This window comes from Oryx dammah, unplaced genomic scaffold, assembly GCF_014754425.2.
Source record: "Oryx dammah isolate SB20612 unplaced genomic scaffold, SCBI_Odam_1.1 HiC_scaffold_21, whole genome shotgun sequence".
Classification (NCBI taxonomy): Eukaryota; Metazoa; Chordata; class Mammalia; order Artiodactyla; family Bovidae; genus Oryx; species Oryx dammah.
In genome coordinates this window covers 39,303,699-39,326,261 of record NW_024070205.1, presented here as the reverse complement: position 1 = coordinate 39,326,261, position 22,563 = coordinate 39,303,699, and the positions used below count along the sequence as shown (strand labels likewise).

The 22,563-nt window shown below is 45.9% G+C and overlaps 1 protein-coding gene and 1 non-coding gene across 6 annotated transcripts in view; both read right to left on the bottom strand.

Annotated features, from left to right (window-relative positions):
* Window positions 1-5,798: 5,798 nt before the first annotated feature.
* Window positions 5,799-22,563, bottom strand: part of VPS13D (vacuolar protein sorting 13 homolog D) — a 266,175-nt gene continuing 249,410 nt past the window's right edge. For all 5 annotated transcript variants that reach the window (XM_040263469.1, XM_040263472.1, XM_040263473.1 and 2 more), the window contains 3 exons: window positions 20,900-21,031; window positions 10,472-10,712; window positions 5,799-8,884 (listed from right to left, as the gene is read on the bottom strand). In XM_040263469.1, the coding sequence (XP_040119403.1) occupies window positions 8,753-8,884; window positions 10,472-10,712; window positions 20,900-21,031 (505 nt within the window). In that variant the 3' untranslated portion in view covers window positions 5,799-8,752. The remainder of the gene's footprint in view (window positions 8,885-10,471; window positions 10,713-20,899; window positions 21,032-22,563) is intronic.
* LOC120880691 lies at window positions 10,187-10,326 on the bottom strand. Its single transcript, XR_005725097.1, has one exon. It is a non-coding gene; the product is annotated as a small nucleolar RNA ACA59 (small nucleolar RNA).

The following is a 22,563-nucleotide window of genomic DNA, read 5'->3' as shown; positions in this document are numbered from 1 at the left end:
GGGGTGAGAGATGTGAACTGTGCCCCAGTAGGCTTGAATGATTCAAAAACAGTAGACTTCATCTCTAAATGAAGATGTGAAGCTGAGTCTGTGTGTGTTGGGGGCCCACTGCACACCTGGGAGCTCTCAATTAATTCCCACGTGGAATATAAGTAAGATAAACGTGCTAATTTGAAGCTTTTGTACGTATCATCAGTATCATCAAAACTCAACAGAACTTAGACCCACTGAAGATGTCTAAGAGAAGAAGGATTTTATCACAGATCTTGTTTAGAACTGCCAACTGCATGGTGAGAAAAAAACCAACTGGCCTTTAGTCTTAATTACCTGATTGTTTTTTAATTGTGGTATTAAATGGCCAGGCAGCCACTCCCACCTTAGTGTGTCACGGTCATGGGCCAACCATTCAACAGCTGCTTGGTCCAAGAAAGGACACTCACTGTTTCTACTGAACCCACCATTCACACCTCACCCTCTCATCTTAGCTTCTGCTCCCAACAAAACTTTTCTTACCGCAGTGTCCTCCACCTTGTCGAATCCAGCACACATCTCACTGGGCTTTTCAGCATCATCCAACCAATTGACCATGTTTTCTTTCTGGAAACATTCTCTTGCACTTTTCTTCCCATGTGTCCAGTCACTCCCTTACTGGGTCACCTTCCTACACACACACACCCATTAAATGTTGGTGCCCTGAGGGCCTGGTCCAGCACCTCTTCTCTCCTGTTCTATGCTCACTGGAATCAAATGGACTCCCATCACACCAAACACGCTTTACTGGAGAGTCACCCTCTCTCAAGTTCTAAACTGCCTACTTTCCATCTGTGCTCAACACGCCACTGACAAACTAAATATACCCACAACCTAAGACACTCATTTATTCAATTGACCTTCAACAGATATGTGTGTGTGCTCAGTCGTGTCCAACTCTTCACGACCCCATGGACTGTGGCCTGCCAGGCTCTTCTGTCCATGGGATTCTTCTAGAATACTGGAGTGGGTTGCCATTTCCTCCTCCAGGGGATCTTCCCGACCCAGGGATCGAACCCACATCTCCTGCATCTCTTGCACTGGCAGGCGGATTCTTTACCACTAAGCCAATAGATATGTAACTGTCAGTAAATGGACAGCAGTCATAAACATCCCAGCTCTTTCTCCAGTATTCTCCCACCTTGATAATCATATCACTGCCCACCTGGTTAAAGCTGGAAACCAGGGAATGACCCTTGATACCTCTTTCCCTCTTATCCTCTACATTAAATCAACCCCTCTGTCTCATCTACTCTTCCTTGAAAACATGTTCCAGGTCTCTGCACCTCTCTCCATCTCCACTGCCTGCTCCTGGTCCAAGCCGCCATCATTTCTTACCTGGACGCTGCAGTGGCCTTCCTTCCTCTCTTCAGTCATGCTACTCATTCTCCATTTTGCAGCCAGAGAGGATTTCTGGAAATGCTAATCTTACATGAAGTGCTCAGTCACTTCAGCCGTATCTGATTTTCAATGACCCCATGGACTGTAGCCCCACTCGCTGTGTATCTCTGGCCCCAGGAAGGCTGGCAGCGCCTCCTTGTTGCTGGAGGGACAGAGGCTTAGTGACTTTGGCACCAGTTACCTGTGTTGTCTGGGAACACACCTGGCGAAGGGCAGTCTCTGTATACAAACCATCAAGCAGAATGGAGAGGTGCCTTTCTGCAGCCTTGGCTGAACTTCCTAGAAGTCTCTGTGTACCCCTGAGGTAAGGTGTCCCAGGAAAACATGCTCCAAAGGCAGCGCTTTTCCCCCTAAAACTGCCCTGGGAGTTAAGTCAGCACTCTCCTCCCCATACCACCCCCTTCTGGGGTTTCCAAGGGCCTTGCAGCCCTAGACCTGCACACTTCCTCCAAGATAAAATGTACCCAAGACTTTTTTTGTGCTTTGGAGTCAGACCAGAGTAAGCCTGAGGTGTGAAGTTTCATTACCCCCTGGGACACAGCAGGGACTGTTGCACCAGTGTGGACACAGGGCCTGGCCTGTCTGAGAGCATGAGATAGGCAGGCACAGGACCATCGTTCCAGCATCAAATCCTTCTGAAGTTCCAGCAGGATTACTTGGAGGCAGCTTAAATGAGGATGCCGTGTTTCCTTCTTTCTCCTTTCTGCTTGCTTTGTTTACTTTAAGTTCTCACTGCCGTTCCTAAGGACTATACAGAACTTGCTTCTTGGGCCACTCGCAAGACACAGGTCAGAGCTCTCTTACAGAAAAATAAGTAAAGTCTTACAGGTTTTGATTAATATAGTCTGTAAACTTCTATTGGTAAGTGTGTATGTACCTATCTGTCCTTCCCATAGTCTGTCCATCCATCCATCCTTCTATCCTACCTGCCTACTTACTGATCTTTCTTTACAAGCCTCAAAGGGATATTTTTGTTTCATATGCTCATGGAACATTTTTAAAAACTGATCAAGTAATTGGACAAAAAGAAACCACAACAGATTTTTTTAAATGTAGAAAACTTTAGGTTATATTTGCTGATTATAAACCAGTAAAATTTAAAATAGCTAATTTAAGGAGGATACTTTTTTAATATTTAAAAATTAAAAACACATTCTTAGGTAGGTCTTAGATGAGAGAAGAAATCAAAAGTAAATTAAAAACTACACAGAAAGCAACTTAAGAACACTTAATATCAAAATTTATGCGATAAACAAAGCTGCATTTTGAAAAAAATTTATAACCCTGAAATGTCATCATTATTCAAGATAGGTGAGAAAAAAAACAAAATGAAACAAAAAACGTATCTTAGAAAGCAAGAAAAGAACAGTAAAGATAAATCAAAACAAGCCAGGTGGCAGGAACAAAAGATTAAAGGTACAATCAATAGAATAATAAAAACAAAGTAGCAAAGAGAAACCAGTCCCAAATTCCTCCTTTGAAAAGAACAGCAACTTCCTCAAAAACTTAGTTGTGAAAAAAAAAAAGTAAAAATATGCAAGATTAGGAATGAGAAAGGAGAAATGAGCAGACACAAGAGGTATTAAAATAATCTTTGGTGAATACATATAAACGTATGGCAACAAATGTAAAAAATGTAAGAGAATTGGATGATTTTTAAATAAGCTACCAAAACTGAAGTATGAAGCAATAGAAAACTTGAATACTCCAGTTAGCAGAGGGCACACACGTTGGTGGGGTGGGGAATGAAGATTAAAGGAACCACTGAAAAAGCTTCTAGAGCCTGATGGTTTTGTGGCCTGGGGCTTTCCAGGTGGCACAGTGGTAAAGAATCCGCCTGCCAATACAGGAGCCCCAAGAGACATGGGTTTGATCCCTGGGTTGGGGAGATCCCCTGGAGAAGGAAATGGCAACCCACTCCACTATTCTTGCCTGGAAAATTCCATGGACAGAGGACCCTGGCGGGCTCCAGTCTATGGGGTCACAAACAGTTGGGCATGACTGAGCACAGCACAGCGCAAGGGTTTGCAGCCGACTTGCATCTAACTTTTGGAAAACTAGAACTGTATATTCTATCATAACTTAAGTATTGTAAGCCACAGAAAATGGTGGAGAGTTCTCCTTTTAGGAAAGGAAAGGAATGAAAGTGAAGTCGCTCAGTCATGTCTGACTCTTTGAGACCTCATGGATGGAGTAGCCTGGCGCAGGCTACTCCATCCATGGGATTTTCTAGGCAAGAGTACTGGAGTGGATTGCCATTTCCTTCTCCACCCAACCCAGGGATAGAACCCAGGTCTCCCACACTGTAGACAGACGCTTTACCGTCTGAGCCACCAGGGGAGTCCTCCTTTTAGGAAGGCAGCACAATTTTAATTTTAACATCTGATGAAGATGTTATGAAAAGAGAAACTTACAGACTCTCCTCTCACTATAAAGATGCAAAGACTCAAAATACTAGCAAAAAGAATCATGGAATGTATCAAAAGAATAACAATAACATTATGACAAAATAGGGCTCATTCCAAGAGACTAAGGGTGGTGTAATACCAGGAAATCTAGTAATGTATGCCATTTTTAAAAAATTAAAGGAGAAGAAACAATATGGTCATAATAATAGATACTGTGAAGGGACTTTTGCTATAATTCCACAGCCATTCCTAACTTAAATTCCTACAAAAAATGAAAAGATGGTCAGGTTCACTGCTGGTAATTCACTAAAGAAAGAATGAGATGCGACTGAGACCCCTTTCAGACTGGTTAACATTTCTGGTGGGAGTGCCAGGAAAGGGCACTTAGATGGGCCACAGCCCTCCATATCCCCAGCAACAGGTTTGGAAAGTGATCTTGTGTGTATCCACGGAGACCACTGGCTGCTGGGAATCTACTGTCCAAAAATAAAACTAGTGCATAAGCACCTAAGTAGGAGGGTGTCTCTCAGAGGCTGTTCTTAGTGAGCTGGGTAGCCTGAGAATGCAGTGATTGCCCTCCAATATGGGAATCTCTGAGTTTGCACACAACAGTTACACCAACAATTGTGCTGCATTTAAGAGAACAGCAATATACCAACCTGAAGGTAACACTGAGAAGGTGCAGAAAAGTATACGATTTCAACTTCATGAAAACAAATGTTGGGAACAATATATGACTGTATCTGTCTGTGTTCCATGTCTGTATCTAATCACATGAGAACACACATCCATGAGGTTAACCTCATATGCTATAACATGGATATGAGATTATGTTTTTGTTTTGTATTTCTATGTTTGCAAACATTTAAAATCTGACGTTTAACAGTTTCAAGAGGAATATTCTGCAGCAGGGTCCCTTCTTCCTTTTGCTGTTGTTTCAGTCGCTCAGTTGTGTCTGACTCTTTGTGACCCCCTGCACTGTAGCTCACCAGGCTCCTCTGCCCATGGGATTCTCCAGGCAAGAATACTGGAGTGGGTTGCCACTTTCTTCTCCAGGGGACCTTCCCAGGCCAGGAATTGAACCCACGTCTCCTGCATTGGCAGGCAGTTTCTTTACACTGAGCCACCTGGGAAGCCTCTTCTTCTTTTGGTATGTACAACTGCTTCTAGGACCCACACCCTCCCAGCTGTACATCCATCTCTGGAAGGTGCTGCTCCTCTCCATCTGCCTAAACTCTTAAACTTCAGGGATCCCGGGACTCAGATCAGGATCTCTTTTCTTTGCCCCTCCCACCCTCCACCCACTCCTTTGAGGATTCCATCCAGGCTCCACTTGTCACTTGCACGACGACTCCCAGGCTTGTGCTTTTGGCCTGCACTCGTCTCTGGAACTCCACACTCCAGTGCCTGCTCAGCTGCCTTCCTGACCTGTCCAGTAATACCAAGTAGGCACTGAAGTGAAAGTTGCTCAGTCGTGTCTGACTTTTTGTGATCCCATGGACTACGCAGCTCATGGAATTCTCCAGGCCAGAACACTGGAGTGGGTAGCCTTTCCCTTCTCCAGGGGATCTTCCCAACTCAGGAATTAAACTGGGGTCTCCCGCATTGCAGGTGGATTCTTTACCAACTGATCTATCAGGGAAGCCCAAGTAGGCACTGTGAACATGACCAAACCTGCTCCTCCTGCAGTCTCCTTCTAGGACATGACACTTTTCATCCTGCCAGGGCCTGGACCGGTTACCTCACAGAGGTGGGGAGAGTGTGGTCAGCATGAAGCCTGGGCCCGGCAGACAGGAAGTTAGGCAAAGGCCCAAGGTGCAGGGCTGGCTTGGGAACGCACCTCCCTGGAGTGAGGGAGAGGCTGCGTGTGCTTGTGAACACCATCAGACGTTTGGCATTTGTCATCGGCAACGGTTCTAGAATCTACGAGACAGCAAGAAACTAGAAGGAAACAGCATGTTTGGAAGTCAACAGAGCATTTTATTCCACAGGAAGAGAAAGAGCGACTTGAACTGAACAGATTCTAGAGTCGCAACAGATTGGTGGCTATGAGGGTGCTCACACAGCGGTGACCCAGAACTTTATTTTTGGGATTTTATAAGCAGCTGCTATGCTATTTTGAGGCACAGATGAGGCTTATAAACAAAGTGGCCCAGGAGTCGTCCAAACTCTGAGCTGCATCCTCACCACCGGACGGGCGAGGCGCTCAGACTGATGAGAGGCCGCGTTTCCGTTTCTGGGTTGGCAGTGAGCGGGCCCGGGTGCAGGAAGCACTGACTGGTCAGCCTTTCTGGTGGGTGAACAAAAACAGCTCTGATCGGGCAGCGATGTAGCTGGATGTGCTGGGTTAGGGCATCAAGGGGACTTTGCTTTCTGCTGGTCTGGTTTCTCCTGATTCAATTTATTTTTCTTCCTGGGAGTGGAATTGGGTACTTGAGGCAGCAAGAGAATCAGTAGAAAATTATTGTAACAAAGTCTCTGCCATCGCTGGCTAAACACTGATTTTAAAGGAAATGGGGCCTTTAGCAGCCATAGCCAGGGCCTGCTTCCTCTAAAGCTTTGGATGTTTTCCGGGCAAACCAGGAAACTCTCCAGAGCCCCTGAAACCTTACCCCAAGCCTGGCATAAGGGCTGAGAGGGCAGAGGGAGTTTGAGAAGCTAAGTTGGCACCCACCAACCCCAACCTCATCCCATTTGGTCTTTGGATCCCATTTTAACATCTGCCTCTTCTAAGGCACAATGTCAGAGGAGGTTGTGCAATTAGAAGCTGAGCCACTGTTTCAAGGGTTGATGAGATTAGATAGCGGCTGGGAGGAGGGCATCTGAGCACCCTCTTGGAGTCTCTGGGAAGCACCATTCCACAGCGCAGCCCTCAACCAACTTCCCATGGGCAGAGGATGCTGGGTGCCACTGGGGCCCAAGGCAAATTTCCTTTATAATCCTAACACCAAGCTCCTCAATCTAATAGAACTTCCAAGTGACTTCATTCCAGAAAGTGACAGAAGGCTCACTGATGCAAACAATCAATCCTCTGAGAGTCTCACCCTTAGGAGATCATGATCTCAGGCAGTGGGTGACTGGTGACAAAAACCACAAGCCACACCTGTGGAGTGCAGGAGGCTGTTGAAGAGGACGAGAAACCTGCAGGAGGCAGCACCCAGTGCCACAATGGCTGCCTGGCAAAACCAACCAACCGAACAACCAAAAACGCACCTCCTTCAAGAGCCAGGTTTCAACCCTGCTGTCCACGAAGATAGAGTTCAGTTCAGTGAAGACCATATATAAATCCTGGTGCTCAAGACGAGCCTTGAAGACACTGCTTTGCCAAAGCACTAAGCACTGGATGAAATCTCCCTTCCTGTTTCTTTGAACACACACACACACACACACACACACACACACCCCAAGGCGGGGGAAGAAAGACAGATTAGCTTCATTTGTGTCTTGGAAGGATCTGGGTCATGAGTTATAAACCCCAAAACCTTTCACACATTCACTGATGCCCTGGGTCCTTTTAGATCTCAGCTATGTTAGACATGGTCTTAGAGACTGAGTAGATTTATTAAAATAAAAATTTTAAAAATCACAAGTCTAGTCATTCATTCCAGAGTGAAGCCTACCCTTCCCCAACTTGGTTATTCCATACAGAAAAGAGAATACCCTGCAAACAAGACCCAGGAAGAAAAGGGCACTCACTTCAAGGCCTTGCCACTGTTTGGAATTTAAAACCAAGGGCAAGAGTTATTTTGGCCAAATCTTGGCCTCAAACTTACAAAAACAGCTTTTTAATACTCAAGATTTCATTCCCCTTTCTGACTCGCTCCTTCTCCCTTCTCATCTCAGTGTAACTGTCACCAGGTCCCCAGGACTGCAGAGCTGAGAGTCTGCCTGCGGCTTGATTAGGAAAAAGAGAGTCCGAGGTCCTGCCCCTCTGACTGCTGCTCAGGACGGAAGACATTCTTACTGGGTTTTGCTAAATTTCTGGACTTTTGATTTGTCACCCAGTTCTGTGGGGCTTTTTCCCCTTCTAAGTTACCAGAGTCTACCAATGTTTCAGACTGGCCTCTATGATAATAACCCAAGAAAAACTTGCAACGCTGGTGTGTGTGCAAGTGTGCCAACAGAACACACCTCAAACTTTGGCAAGACCAGTCAGGAGAGAGCCAGAGATTTAGGCAGATAAAAAATAATCTGTGACACTCTAAGAACCATCTTTATACTGGGGGAGAAATCAATAAAAGATGCATCTGAGTCACTCCCCTAGGCCTTGCTGAGGGCCAGCTCTAGGTCTGGACACTTTGGTTTGCTGCTGCTGCCTGGACGCGCGCAGGTATCAAAGTTGTCACTCTTGACGTACCCGTCACCTCACCTCAGCCCACCCAACTGTGAATACCCTCATTTCCCAGACTAAGACATAACATTCTGCAACTTGCAAGAATCCCTCTACATGGATAGTACCCTGAATTAGACATGTAGAATTAGTGCAATAGAAGATCCAATATAATTTTATATTAATTTACAGCTAACAATCCTTTACACACATCATAGTCCCTGTTCAGAAATGCTTCTACATATTTACAAACACACAGCTGTATATATATCAATATATACATGTTAACAAAATACAGGGCAATCTAAAAATTAGATTGATCTTAGTACGCTTTTTTTTTTTCAAACGTTATTCAACCGATGTCTTTTACAAATTACCTCCCCATAATCAAAAGCAATTCCTTGCCCCACAAATGAATACAGTTCCATCTGCACCCCCCTCATCAGTATTTACTTCCCCTCTTGATATCGTCCCCCAAACCTTATTCTGGTTTCCTCAAACTGAAGCCAAGCCCATGGGCCTCTCTCCTCCTGACTGGTGTGGGGTCTGTCTTTGGGAATGTCCCTCTGGCAGCTGGGGTTTCTCAGGAGTCCAGCTCCAACTGCTCTTGGTTTTCACTGAGTCTTAACATCAGCTGCTGTTCATAGTAAAGGCTCTTTGCATAGTTTATTTCTTGTGATAACTTGATAGCGAGGACCTCTGATTTCACATGGACCTGAGGAAGAGGACAGAATGAGTAACTCGCCCCCACAGTGGGGAACCAAACAGACGCACAGGACGCAAGCCACTGAAATCCACCCAGGCAACAGCTCCCAGCCTGACTGTGGATCTCAACAGCATGGGTGTACTTCTAAGAAACAGATCCCCAGGGCCCTACTCCTAGTTCATGCCAACTTGAGGTTTGGGGTGGACCCCGGGGTGACTGTGCAGTCGACCCACAGTCCCCTGACCTTCGGGACTCCCTGTAACTGAGAAACCACCGTGCTCTGAGGTGTGAGGATCAGCTGAGGTGAGAGCAAGTGAGAACAAAGACTTGGGACTCAAATCTAAAGTCTGCTGATGTTCGAAGCACACAAACGCCTTGAGGCCTTTCTTATGAAGCAAGCTTGCTTGCCTTGAAAGGGTGAAAGGGCAGCTGGGCAAGGCTCCCCACCTCCAAAAGGAACTTGTGGAAATACTCAGGCTTTTGGGTGTTAACTCAGTCAATCTACTGGCCCTAACCTAAGCCAATGACCCCAGGGGAGCCCACACAAGCCAAACCAAACCCAAGCGCATTCCTGGGCAGGGAGAAGGTCAAGAGAGAGAGGTGCAATCAGGCTGGTTGCAGTTTCTGATCACAGAAAGACTGAGATAAGCAGGGCCATTTTGAATGGTATGTCATTCTTGAATGCAGGCTTGAAAATCCTAGCATTCCAGGTGAAAGATGAGCAGAGCTAACACCTGGGGTTCCTGAAAAGATTCCAAGTGAGAACATGGCTGGAGACGGGGTCCCCTCACATGGGCTTCTGCCAAGCTCTGAGCAGAAGCAGTGACCTGGTCCAGGCCAACAGCTCTGGTGCCTTGCAGGCACGTGGCTTTGAACCCCAGGTCCTTCAGGTGTTGGCCAGATAACCCTGAGCAAGCCACCTGTCCTCACCAAGCCTCCTTACCAGTCAAGTGGGGGAAATAACAGTACAACATTAAATAATCTTTAAGTATTCAGAATCCAGCCAGGCACATAGTAAGCCCTTACTGAATGTTGGTTATTAATAGGAATGGCATTATTTAATAAAGTCCTGCCATAACAGTATCTTGTAGCCTTTGGAGGCAAAGTGTAAATTTTGTCTATAAGTATTTATTGAGCGTTTACCCTGGGTAGGGGCCTATGCTACATATTGCTTCTTGGTGCAGGAAAAAAGTTAGCTTCCAATTATTCTAGAGGGGAAGTTAGGAAGAAGCCAGCATGTGCTCTAACATCTTAGAGCCAATACACTGAAGAGGCCCATTTTAGGAATAAAACAGCCACAGGCATCATATCAGCTGGTGCTCACAGCTGCTCAGAGGCAGGAATCCTACCTGCCTCTGAGGGGAAACCAGGGCTCAAGTGTTGAGCAACCTGCCTAGGGTCAGCAGCAGCGAAGCTGGGAGGGCAGCACCACCCTATCCACCACACTGAGCACCTTCTGTCTGCAGGACTAAGAAGCAGGACCCTTGGGGATTCACAGCAGCCAGGCCTAAGCCTCATGTGCTGCAAACGCCTTTCCACTGAGAAGGATCAGCAGGGCAATGGCGGACCTGGGAGATGGGTCAGGTGTGCACTCACCATGGGCTTCTGGTGAGAAGGGCCTGGGATGGACACGCCGCTGCTCGTGTTCACAGCCTTCTTGGTGACCTGCACATACACTTTCCCGTGGTCTTTGGAGACGAGGCAGTGGTAGAGATCGTCATATTTGACCTCCAGGAAAATGGCCTCTCGGTCGACATAGTCCCCGCTTCTCAGGAAGTAGACGGCCTTGGAGGAGATGAGCACGCAGTAGCTGTCAATGTTCTCCACTGCGATGAAGCTGCGGAGGGAGGGGGAAGTGAGGAGGGCACACAGGACTTCAGGGCTGCTCCTCGAGGCAGGGCTGAGGCTCCATGTGGGCTCTGGTCTCTGGGGACAGACCTTACAGCCAAGCTCCCTTGCACACTGCCCTGTGGGCGAGTGGCTCATCCACTCTGAGCCCCCACCTCCTTGTCCGTCAGTTAGGGATAAAAGTGGCATTGGCCTCTCAGGGCTGCTGCGAGGCCAGCACGCACAGCACAGCGCCCTTACACAGGGGGGCTCGATAAATAGGATCAACCGTATCACTGAGAGAAAACAGTTCTATGGCCTTTTCACAGGACGAGGCTTAGAAGAAACTGTAACAGTGTTTTGCTGGGCAAAAGAGAGGAAGGAAATACAATGCTTTGAAAGGCCTGTTGACGAAATAGCAGCTGAGAAGCTTCGCTGTGAAGGCAGGGCGGGGGAGGCGCGGGGTGACGGAAGTGGAAGTGGGGAGCGGGATTAAATGGGTCAGCAATCTGGACGCATGAGGGGATGCCGTGACCCTCTATCTGCACATCTATGTCTGCTTCTTTTTTGTCATGGTTTTAATAGGAGGTCGCCTGGTCTCAGCCTAACACCTTGAGGGACAGGGGGCTGACTGGTGAGACCACCACCACGTTCTCAGAACTTCATGAGCTGTTAGGAAGTGTGCTTTCTCAGGGAAAGCTATAATCGTGATTTTCATAATTCTCAGTCATCAATTCTGGAGGCTTTGAGGCCACTCAGGAAGAAAATAAAAGAAATCTCTTCTTCCCTGGAGCCGCGGATTTAAAGTGGGAATTTATGCGCGTCAAAGCTCTCAGCTGGGCTACAATGAAGAGCAGTGACCCTTGGAACCGGCTGTGACAGCCCTCCCAGGCCTGGCTGCCTCCTCCGCTTCTTGTGACAGCCTTCCACAATGGAGCGGCCACTTCGGGGAACAGGGAAAGACGGCAGGAATACTAAGAGCTGACGACAGGCTGGCTGTCAGGCCCTGGCCCCCTGGGACCCGATGTCCTGAGAGGAATCGCCACATTGCAGTTGCTCGGAGCCACAGCTCCCCTGGAACAGCTCGGGGACTGGGCCCCAGGATGGCTTTGTTCTGGGGTCAGCGGTCGCCAAACTCTGATGGGACAGAGCAGGTCTGCCCATAGCTGGACAGGCTGGTTCTCTCTCCATCCTAAGGTGGCTCCAGGCCCCCACTCACCTCTGGGCTCAGAGAGCCCCCAACTCTGAACACACCTAATCCCTCAGCCCTTCTACCTCCTCCTCAAGCCTGAGGATTCACGAGCTCCAGCTTCTCTCTGAACCTTCCCCAGAAACACTCAACCCCACGCCCACTTTTGAATGCTTCCTTGCTTACCTTCAAGAGCACTGCTAAGCACTGGTTTGTTCTCATTGTGTGCCCTGAATAAGTATTCAGCTCTCTGGCTAAGCTGATGTACTCTTAAAGTCCACCCCCTCCGCCCATGTCTCCTTGAGCACCCACCACCGAGTCGGCCACCCCCTTAGCACTCAGTAAAATTCTGCCTGGTTCCAGCTGCCATTTTAATTGTAGCCTCACATGACAAAAAAATTGGGGTTTATTGTTCTATTCTGACTGGTTGGCAACGCCAAGAATGTAGACTTGTAAAGTCTCAATGCCGAAAGGAGAAATACCCAGCAGCTTTTGGTGTTCAGGCCACTCAGCAGAGAATTTCCCACATCCCAGGCTCGGATGGTGTCCAGGGGGCAACAGCACTACTTAAAGAGGCCGAGTGAAATCTCAGAGAGCTGGTCCAGTGGAAGACAAGGCGAGAGAAAGAGACAGACAGAGAGAGATGATAAAAGCTTCCTGACACAGAAAGGAAGGATTGGGGGCCGGCTGGAACTTGCCGGTAAACTGGCTTAAAAACCGAAAATGGCCCAGGGCTTCTGAGCACGGGTGGGCTGGGCACGTGGCGACTGAGGCTGTAACAGGTTCTAAGGGGAGCTCCCCAGAGCCAGTCACCATGATTAGGGCGAGGGCAGGATGGGCATTAAAAATCCAGTTGAGGACTGTTCTTTCCTCTGGTCCAGCACAGGAGGCAGAACTTCTGTCCCACCGTCTGCTCCTCCCCTCTCCCGTTTGGTACCTGCTGATGCTGACATTTACGCACAGCCTCTAAGAGGGCCGAGGTCTTTCCATCGGGGCAGCTGCTCTGATACCCCTCACCTGGGTGGTTGACATTATTAGAGCCCTTTCCATAGTGGGCCTCTTTAAAACAGACTCCCTTCTGAGAGGCCACAGATGGTACAAGTCCTTTGTCTGGCCAGCACGACTTCCGGGTGGAAGGGAGGAGGAAGGGTGGCTCTGAGCTGGGATGCTTGACTCAGAGCCATCCCACACGGTGGAGGGGACACATGCTGCGTGGGCAGGGAGCCCCACTGGGTGGGGCAGCTCCGGCAGGGCCAGCTGCTGTCTTTGTGGCTCAGTTTCTTCATCTGAGAGAGATGATGCTACCCGCCAGCTTCCATCACAAAGTCAGTAAATTCATGGCCAAAATTCAACATTAAAAGAATTCATGTCCATTATAGAAATGTGAGGGGAGGGGAACGGTTTGTAAATCCGCACATATCTCTCTTCTGTGAGCCCAGGAGCCCATTCATACCCCGAAGCTAATAGAGACAGTAAGTTCTGGACATTTACACGACATGTTCTAGTCTTTTCAAAGCAAAAGCAGACTGGAGCCAAGGGTATAACTGAGAGGAGGGGAGAGGGAGACAGTGGGGACTCAGCTGGAGTGCCAGGGTCACAGCCCTCGGTCTGAGCAAGAACCTGGACACTGACTTAGCCAACAGTTGTCTCTCCCTCCATTTTCCTCTCAACGCTTCCCTGGAACTTTCACAACCAACAACTGATGCTTTGGGTTTCATCATAATAGCATACATTAAAAACACATACACAAAATCTAGAAACCACAACAGAGAATAATTAAAACTGAGCTTCAGATTATGGGTCCCCTCCTGTAAGGGAGACCAACCCCAAATCTGTCACGGAGAGAGAGGAAGCAAAACTCAACGGGATAAGAGAAGCTGAACCCATGAGTGTTCCCAGCATTTCTCATCTCATTCGCCGCCTCTGTCACTTCGTTGTCACAGCATGGCATCCCCCTCCCTGCCTGGCTGTCCCCTGCAGAAGGCCTGAGCTCCTTTCCTTTGTGTCACTTGAGAGGCAAAGGCCTCACACAAGCCAAGTCTAGACACACTCGCACCCCCCTCGCTTCACGTAGGCTGCTCTTGGCCCACGAATGGGTGACTATTACAAACCATTGCGGGATGACATGGGAAGGAAAGCCATGTGGCCTCAGGTGGACCCTGAGTGTGTCCTTCTACCCTCTGACCTGTTATTAACTCAGAAGGAGGGAGGGTGAAAAACCATGGCCAGAGACACACAGCCTCTGGGTATCATAACCTTCAAATAAGGAGAACCAGAGAAGACATCTCTGGTGGACACTAGGAACGATTCTATTAAAAAACAAAAAAATCAGGATCTTGAGACTTTGGTTGAAAGTTTCACTTATAACTCTCCTTTAAGGGGAGAAAGAGGATGTTTTGACCTGGGGACCAACTTCAGAAAGTTTCTTCTCAGAGAAAGGAAGGCTGTGACACGTGGCTTACACTACTCTCCAAGATGATGGGTTCTAATAGTGGGCAAGCCCGGCAAGGTTCAACACTGCAGAAGCAGCTTCGCTACAATGAACAGGATCCCAAACCACAAACACCAAAGTCACTGTCAACAACAGCTTCAGCCCTCTCACTATGTGGCAGGTAGTGATGTCATTTCCAAGTAAGGTGGCCAGTGTGCCATTGGGACCGGCCGATCCTCGGTGACAGCTGGCTGTGCCTGTTGCCAGCCACAAGGCTTGGCTCAGAGCTGCCTGCCGTCATGTGTAGAGTGAGGATCACCATACCTCGTCCGAGGGGCCACCATGATGACTAGAACCAATCTACATGCCCAACCGGGGTGGCTGCTGTTACTTCTTTCTTCCATTGACAACAGACACCAAGTTACCCCGGTCCTGTGGAGAAGGTCTCCTTGCGAGTCTACAAGTCCTCACTTCGGCAGGTTGGAGAAATGTGTCCCTCTAAGAGGCCACAGGGAAAGAGGTTCATGGCCACTGATTTGCTCCTTAGGGGGAGAGAAATTTGCCAGTTGATTCAATTACCTTTTTCAACTGATTTTCCTTCTTTTTTTCCCCACTCTCTTGGGGTTTTGTTTGTTTTTGTTTTATCAACTCTATTAATATTTATATATCTGTATATTCCACACTTTACAGTCATTTCACAATCAGAATAGTTGGGAGCTGTCTTATTCCAGGAGTGTCAATGATTATTGACAGATTATTTCCTGGTTTAGAAAATGCAAGCAATGAATTCTATCCCACTCCTCAAAATGTCTGATCTTTTTATTTTTGTTTTGAGATTGCATGTTACTTTATGGTTTTTATTTATAATTATATGCTGTTAAATTAAATTATACTGTTTATTAGAATAAACAATATAACCTGTGCTCAGATAAAAATGTTCTAACTTCTATTTCTATATGCAATTTCTTAAGAAGAGTATATATATCAAATATCACAGTATGCATACAAAGGGGGCAAGAAAGGAGAATTTTATTCTTGATTTTTTCTGTACTCTTTGAATTTGCTAATAACTGTGTACATGAGTTTATTTCATCAAAAAGAGAGAGGACTAACCTGGCCAGTGGGTTTATAGGCTATTTTTGTTTTCCTTTTTATACTTCCTTGAATTAAAAAAAAAAGAGGAGGAGCAGACAAACCGATAGAATTGAGTGCACAACCCAAAGGGGCAAGGAAGCAGCCTGACTCGGCTGAGATCAAGTGGCCCAGCGACACAAGGAGAGCCTCCAAGATGCTGCCTAGATTCAAGGGGCCTCCTGTGCGTGACCTTCAAGTTTCCCCCAAAGACAAGCACCACCTTCAAGGTCACATACAGGAACCCTGTCAGTGGAGACACTTTCCAGGTCTAGCTGCCCCTTAAGGATGCTTAGTTGTTGCTGCTAATTCATTCTTTCTCCTCTTCTCTGTATTTCTCTAAAGGATAAGGACTCTTTTTGTTAGCACAGTCACAGTACTAAAAAAGAATAATTTTGAATAATTAACAATGTCAAACACCTAGAAAAGCTCATTTCTAATTAGAACAGGAGCTCTTAACGTTTATGGAACACATGTGTTGTGTTGTGCTCCATCATGTCCAGCTCTTTGTGACCCTATGGACTGCAGCCCGCCAGGCTCCTCTGTCCATGCATGGGTTTTTCCAGGCAAGAATAATTGGTGTTGGTTGCCATTTCCTTCTCCAGGGGATCTTCCCGACCCAGGGATGGAACCTATGTCTCCTGCATTGCCAAGTGGATTCTTTACCTCTGTGCAACCTACTGACACTCAAATAATTAATAATTTTGAATAATTAAAAATTTCAAACATCTAGAAAGGCTCCTAATCAGAACAGGCGTTCTTAACATTTTTGGATCATGGTCCCTCCTTTCCCCTTGTTGGCCTGTGGGGAGGCCCACAATTCCTTTCTAAGGACAATGTTGATTTTAAATGCATAAAATAAAATGCTTAGGATTACAAAGGTAATCAAATATATTTAAGTACATCTATCAAAATATTAAAACCGAGATAGAGGACTTAAAATCTTCTTTCTTTAAAGCAATGAATAATATCTTTTAAAAAACCCTCACAAATATTATTTCCTAAAACTACATTAAAAAAAATACAATCAAGTTGTCAAATAAACCCAAGAAAACAGTATGTGAGGACAGCTACTCAGTTTTTGGAAAAGGTAAAGAACTAACCTAGTGATTACATTGCTAGTATGTAATCTGGTCTGTGACGGTGTATTGGAAATAAAATAGGTACTTTTTTCTTTTTCTTTTAATGAAAATGAGGTGTCTGGCTACATACCAGACACCAGTTACAGACAAAAATTAATGTAATCTGATAGAACAAATTTGCCTTTACCATCATTTTAACCCAGAATCCGATTTCAGAACCAAAGTTAAGAAAAATGGAAAGTGATGGCAATTTTGCAACATATCAGAGTTAATACTGCTTTCATTAGAAACTCAAGCCTTTACAGTGTACCAGACCTTAAATCATATGTCAGCAACTATCCTTTTAATACTAATTAACTGAATAAAATAAAAAATTAAATGCAACTTGATCTGGGAGAACAAAGTTGAAGTAACCACAGCACTGTGGACTCTGTGGGGTTTTCACGGCATCGGGAAGTAATTACACAATATTTTCCAGAAGTGAAACAGTGAGTCTAACTGGAAAAAAATGTGGAAACATTTAGTTAGAACAGTAGAGCAAGGTATTAAAGATCCTTTTAAGGGGTTAACTCTGGAGGAAAATATGCAAATAATTAGGTCTTTAAGCATGTTTTTAATTAGGATTCTAGGATAAAAGTCAGAGGTATATTATGACGCTCCTGTGCTTTTCTTGAAAACCCCTTTCTTGCAAAGTGATGCCTCCAACATGAAGACCCAGCCTGACCACTGAGGACACTTCAGAGAAATATGTGCCAGGTTTCCCAAGGAAACCTTGTACACTGTGGAAGACTATGGCCACGTGGCTCCTCCAGCGTGCATGGGCAAGATTTAACACAAACTGGGGTAGCAACACATGGTTTTCATCTTAAGAGTCAGAAGTCATTCATGCCAACGTCTTCTCTGAGCTCTTATGAATTCTAAGAGTTTCATGAAATCTGTTTTACTGACTTTATTTTGATTCCGGCTTCCAGTTTTCCATGGCTCTGTGCTCAGTGCTTGTGTTTCACTGGGAGCAATCCTACGTTAGCCATGCTACACAGTTTCTCCTTATGTTTCTGGCATATATCATTGTATTGAAAATGAATTTCATGAGGACCAGATATGGTTTGACTTGAAGAAGGGTGAGCGAAAGTGAAAGTTGCTCAGTCGTGTCTGACTCTTTGCAACCCCGTGGATTATACAGTCCATGGAATTTTCTAGACCAGAATACTGGAGTGGGTAGACTTTCCCTTCTCCAGAGGATCTTCCCAATCCAGGGATCAAACCCAGGTCTCCCACATTCCAGGTGGATTCTTTGCTAACTGAGCCATAAGGGAAGCCCAAAAACACTGGAATGGGTAGCTTATCCCTTCTCCAGTGGATCTTCCTGGCCCAGGAATTGAACCAGGGTCTCCTGCATTGTAGGCGGATTCTTTACCAACTGAGCTATCAGGGAAGCCTGAGGAAGGGTGAGCGGGAGAGAAAATTAAAAGCACAATGTACAATAACCATCCAACTCTCATTCATTCAGGAAATATCTGTTGAGTGCCTAATAAGTGCCATCTACTGTTGCACATACTGAGGATTCTTCAGTGAATGGATCAGACAGAAACTAAGGCCCTCATGGGGCCACCATGCTAGTAGACTCTGCACCATGTCTCACTCGAGGAATGATTCTCTGAGCCTCCAATCCAAAGGTCAAAAGTTCCATCAGTAAAGTGTATAAAGGGCAGTGACGGCACCAGATACTCACCCAAGGAGGGCAGGAATATAAAGTCCTTTCTGGAGTGAAACGCAGGGGATTTTGGCTATTGGCACGATGGCCAGAGCTGAGGCTAGACTAAAAGAGTAGAGAGAGACATATGCTATGGACAGAATTATGTCCCCACCAAGTTCCCATGTTGACGACCTCACCCCAGTGTGACTGTATGGAGCATGGGAGGAATGAAGGTTAAATGAGGTCATAAGGCCCAGCAATCCCACTGCTGGGCATACACCCCAAGGAAACCAAAACTGAAAGAGACACATGTACCCCATCGTTCATAGTAGCACTGTTTACAATAGCCAGGACATGGAAGCAACCTAGATGTTCATCAGCAGATGAATGGATAAGGAAGTTATGGCACATACACACAATGGAATATTATTCAGTTATAAAAAGGAACACATTTGAGTCAGTTCTAATGAGGCGGAGAAAAATGGAGCTTATTATACAGTGAAGTAAGTAAAAAAGAGAAAGACAAATACTGTATATTAATGCATATGCATGGAATTTAGAAAGATGGTAATGACGATTCTACATGCAGGGCAGCAAGGAGACACAGATGAAAAGACTTTTGGACTCAGTGGGAGAAGGCAAGGGTGGGATGATTTGAGAGAATAGCATTGAAACATGTACACTACCATATGTAAAACAGATGACCCATGTGAGTTCAATGCATGAAGCAGGGCACCCAAAGCTGGTGCTCCGGGACAACCCAGAGGGATCGGGTGGGGAGGGAGGTGGGAGGGGCTTTCAGGACAGGGCGACACATGTATACTTGTGGCTGATGCATGTTGATGTATGGCATAGACCATCACGATATTGTAAAGTAATTATCCTCCAATTAAAATAAATAATTTAAAAAATAAAGGTTCTTCTTTTTCTTTTAATGAGGTCATAAGGGTGGGGCCCTGATTCTCTATGATTAGTGTCTTTATAGGAGACATCAGAGATTTGGCTCAGCCTCTCTCTGCCATATGAGGACACAGCCAGAAGGTGGCCATCCGCAAGCTGGAAAGACAGCCTTCACCAGGAACCAAATCAGTCAGCACCTTGATCTTGGACTTCCCAGCCTCAATACTGTGACAAACAACTTTCTGTTGTTTAAGTCACTTGGTCTGTGGTATTTGGTTTTTGGCAGCCTGAGCTGACTACCATAATGTCATACATCTCCATCACTGAGAGACCTTCCAGTAACAAAAGGAGTTTGAGTTACAAAAAACCACATCCAGGAAGATGCCTTTCTATGCAGTAAGCAACACATGAATTCTGGATTTGACTTTCGATATTCCCATTCAAATACTGCTACAAAACTATGAGGTGAGGTCAGCTTAACACATTGGTAACAATGACACTGAAGGCTCTTTGAAGAGCTAACCTCTACTTCAGATACCCTTTCATCAACAACAACAAAAAAAAAAACCCCAAACCCCTCATGGTCCTCTAAACCCTCCTTACCTTGTTTATCCTGAGATAAATAGCATTCAAAGAAATTAAACTAGCATTTTGCTATTTATTAGGGCAGAACTAACTGCTTTCTTTGGACTGGTGATTCTAACATCTATTTAGGTTACAGAGCATTTTATATTAAAGGAATAATACTGCAAAACAGTGATATACTGAATTCTATCATATCAACTGGAGAAGACTCTTGAGAGTCCCTTGGATTATAAGGAGATCAAACCAGTCAATCCTAAAGGAAATCAACCCTAAACATTCATTGGAAGGGCTGAGGCTGGCGAAGCTGAAACTCCAATACTTTGGCAACCTAACATGAAGAGCCGACTCATTGGAAAAGACCCTGATACTGGGAAAGATTGAGGGTAAGAGAAGGGGACAACAGAGGATGAGATGGTTAGACAGCATGCTCACTGACTAAATGGACATGAGTTTGAGCAGGAGATAGTGGAGGACAGAGGAGCCTGGTGTGCTGCAGTCCATGGGGTCACAAAGAGTTGGATATGAGTTAGCAACTCCACAACAACAACAAACGTATCAATTAGAAAAAACTTCACTAACTGAAATTATAACAAGATCTTAAGTATATAAGGTTCCACATTCAAGAGTAGCAACACAACCTTAAGAATGTTGCATTTCCAAAATTTTCAGCTACTAGTTGTTTGTTATTTGTTAATCTGTTTTGTTTTAACTAGCATTCTTCCGCCAACAACAGGACACCAAAGTTTAGGAAAATTTTACAGGGCAAAAACAAAATCTTTGGATTGAGAACATTTTATCTTCTCTCTTTGAACTAATTAGAAGGAGAATGCCAACATTAAGGTCCTGCTGTGGAATTCAGTTTGAGAACCACTGTTACATTTAAATGTATATAAAACATCTGGGCTTGGGACATTCCTGGCAGTCCAGTGACTAGGACTCCTTGCTTTCAATGCAGGGGGCATGGGTTCAATCTCTGGTTGGGGAACTAGGATCCTACAGGCTGTCTGGTGTGGCAGGAAAACAAAACAAAACAAAAACCCATCTGGGCCAAGGAATCTCTGACCAGTTTCCAGGCTTCAGAGTCATGATGATACTCAGAAATGGACAGAAACTTCTCAGATGCAGAGACAGAGAAGATGACCTGGTGAACCAAAAGGGCTGGTTTCCCACAGATGCAACTCACAATTCATCTTGTATGTTGTCTGTTAGTTTGAAGAGCTGCTCCTGGCCCTCTGCCTGGCTCTCCGAGTAGCGGGGAAGCAGGCCCTGGGGCCCTGTGCAGCAGCGTGGCTTCCGCACCCTCTGTGCTTGAGTCCTAAGGTGGGAAGGTGGACAGAAAAGCGAAGAGGTTACATGCTAATGCTAAAATGACTTCCCTTCCTTCCTCGTCTAAGATAAAAACGCCACTTCATACAGGGACATGCTCTAAATCTGCTGACCAGCATTAAATCCACATTCAGTATCCCCTGTGAATGCAGTTGGAAGAAAGTGGTTAAAATCTCCAGTTTTGAACAAGAACTTCACAGTTGCCATTTCCTAGACATGTGATCATGGGCAAGTCAGTTCACTTCTTCAACCCCCAGTTCTAGTTCTCTCTGTAAAATGGGATGACAGTACCTACCTTGCAGTATGGCTGCGAGGATCAAACAAAACTATGTCCATCAAGCCTGGGCCGGACAGAATGTGGGCTATCCACCAATGGTGACTCTCGTCACTGTTAGTATTACTGAAATTCCCCCGGGTCACCCTCTATTTTTCTAGGGATCTCTTCTGGAGAGACACCTCTGGACTTGGAAAAGGTCAGGAAGAAGAGTGAGGGGTTTGGCCGTGAGTGAGAACACATCAGTCACCCCATCTTCTAGGAGGAGCTCAGTTGCCTGCTATTGGGGGAGGGACACGGGCATCACAGGAGGGAGGAGAGAGGCTCCGTGGACCAGTCCCAGGCCACAGGCTGGGCTCCAACTCATGGTCTTCAGCTGCTGGTTGCTCAGAGGAATCTGCTTTGCTATGGCTTTCAGGGTAGGCTGGTGTTGTCTTTTTCCACAAACCATATACAGGGTAATTGATAAGTACTTTCTGGTGTTTTCCTAGAAACAGGAGTCCATATTTGTCTTGGAAAGGCTGTGCATATTTCAGATGACTGATAAGAGTGTGCCTGGTCTGTCCTCGGCCTTGTACTTGGTGTACTTTTCATTATTTGTTCCTGGATTCCAGTGAAGCAAAACACCCCTCTCTAGACACATCTAAATGAGAGGCTGAGGCTTGCCACTCCTGAATCATGAACTAAAAGAGACTTACTTGCAGGGGCAGGAAAAGTGCCTGGTGGGCAAATCAGGGTGAAAAAACAGGGACAGAAACAGAAATTTGCCACAGGCCACACCATGGGTGAGATGTAAAGATGGGACAACTCAAAGCCTTCCCAGGCCCACATCAACACGCCACCTACCAGGCCACATGGGCTCAAGCTCCATACCTGGGTAATGCTTGATTTGGGCTTGGAAACCAGAAATCCAGTGATTAATTTTATAAAAAGTTCAGTAAAAAGGATGTCCCAAGAATACTACTAATTGTGTTCTCTGAGTGAGACTAAAAAGAAGTTCTGATCATCTGCACCAAGGGAATGGGTAAAAAACAAAAAACAAAAAACCACCCAATTTTATTTACACGATATATTCACATACTCCTGCTGTGCACAGTCTCAATTCCTTCTTTAAGACTGAGGCCCACCGCTGGTTATTTAGATCCCAACAACTGACTGAAGGGGGCTTCCCAGGTGACTTCATGGTAAAGAATCTGCCTGAAGGAGAAACAGGAGACAGGGGTTCGATCCCTGGGTCGGGAAGATCC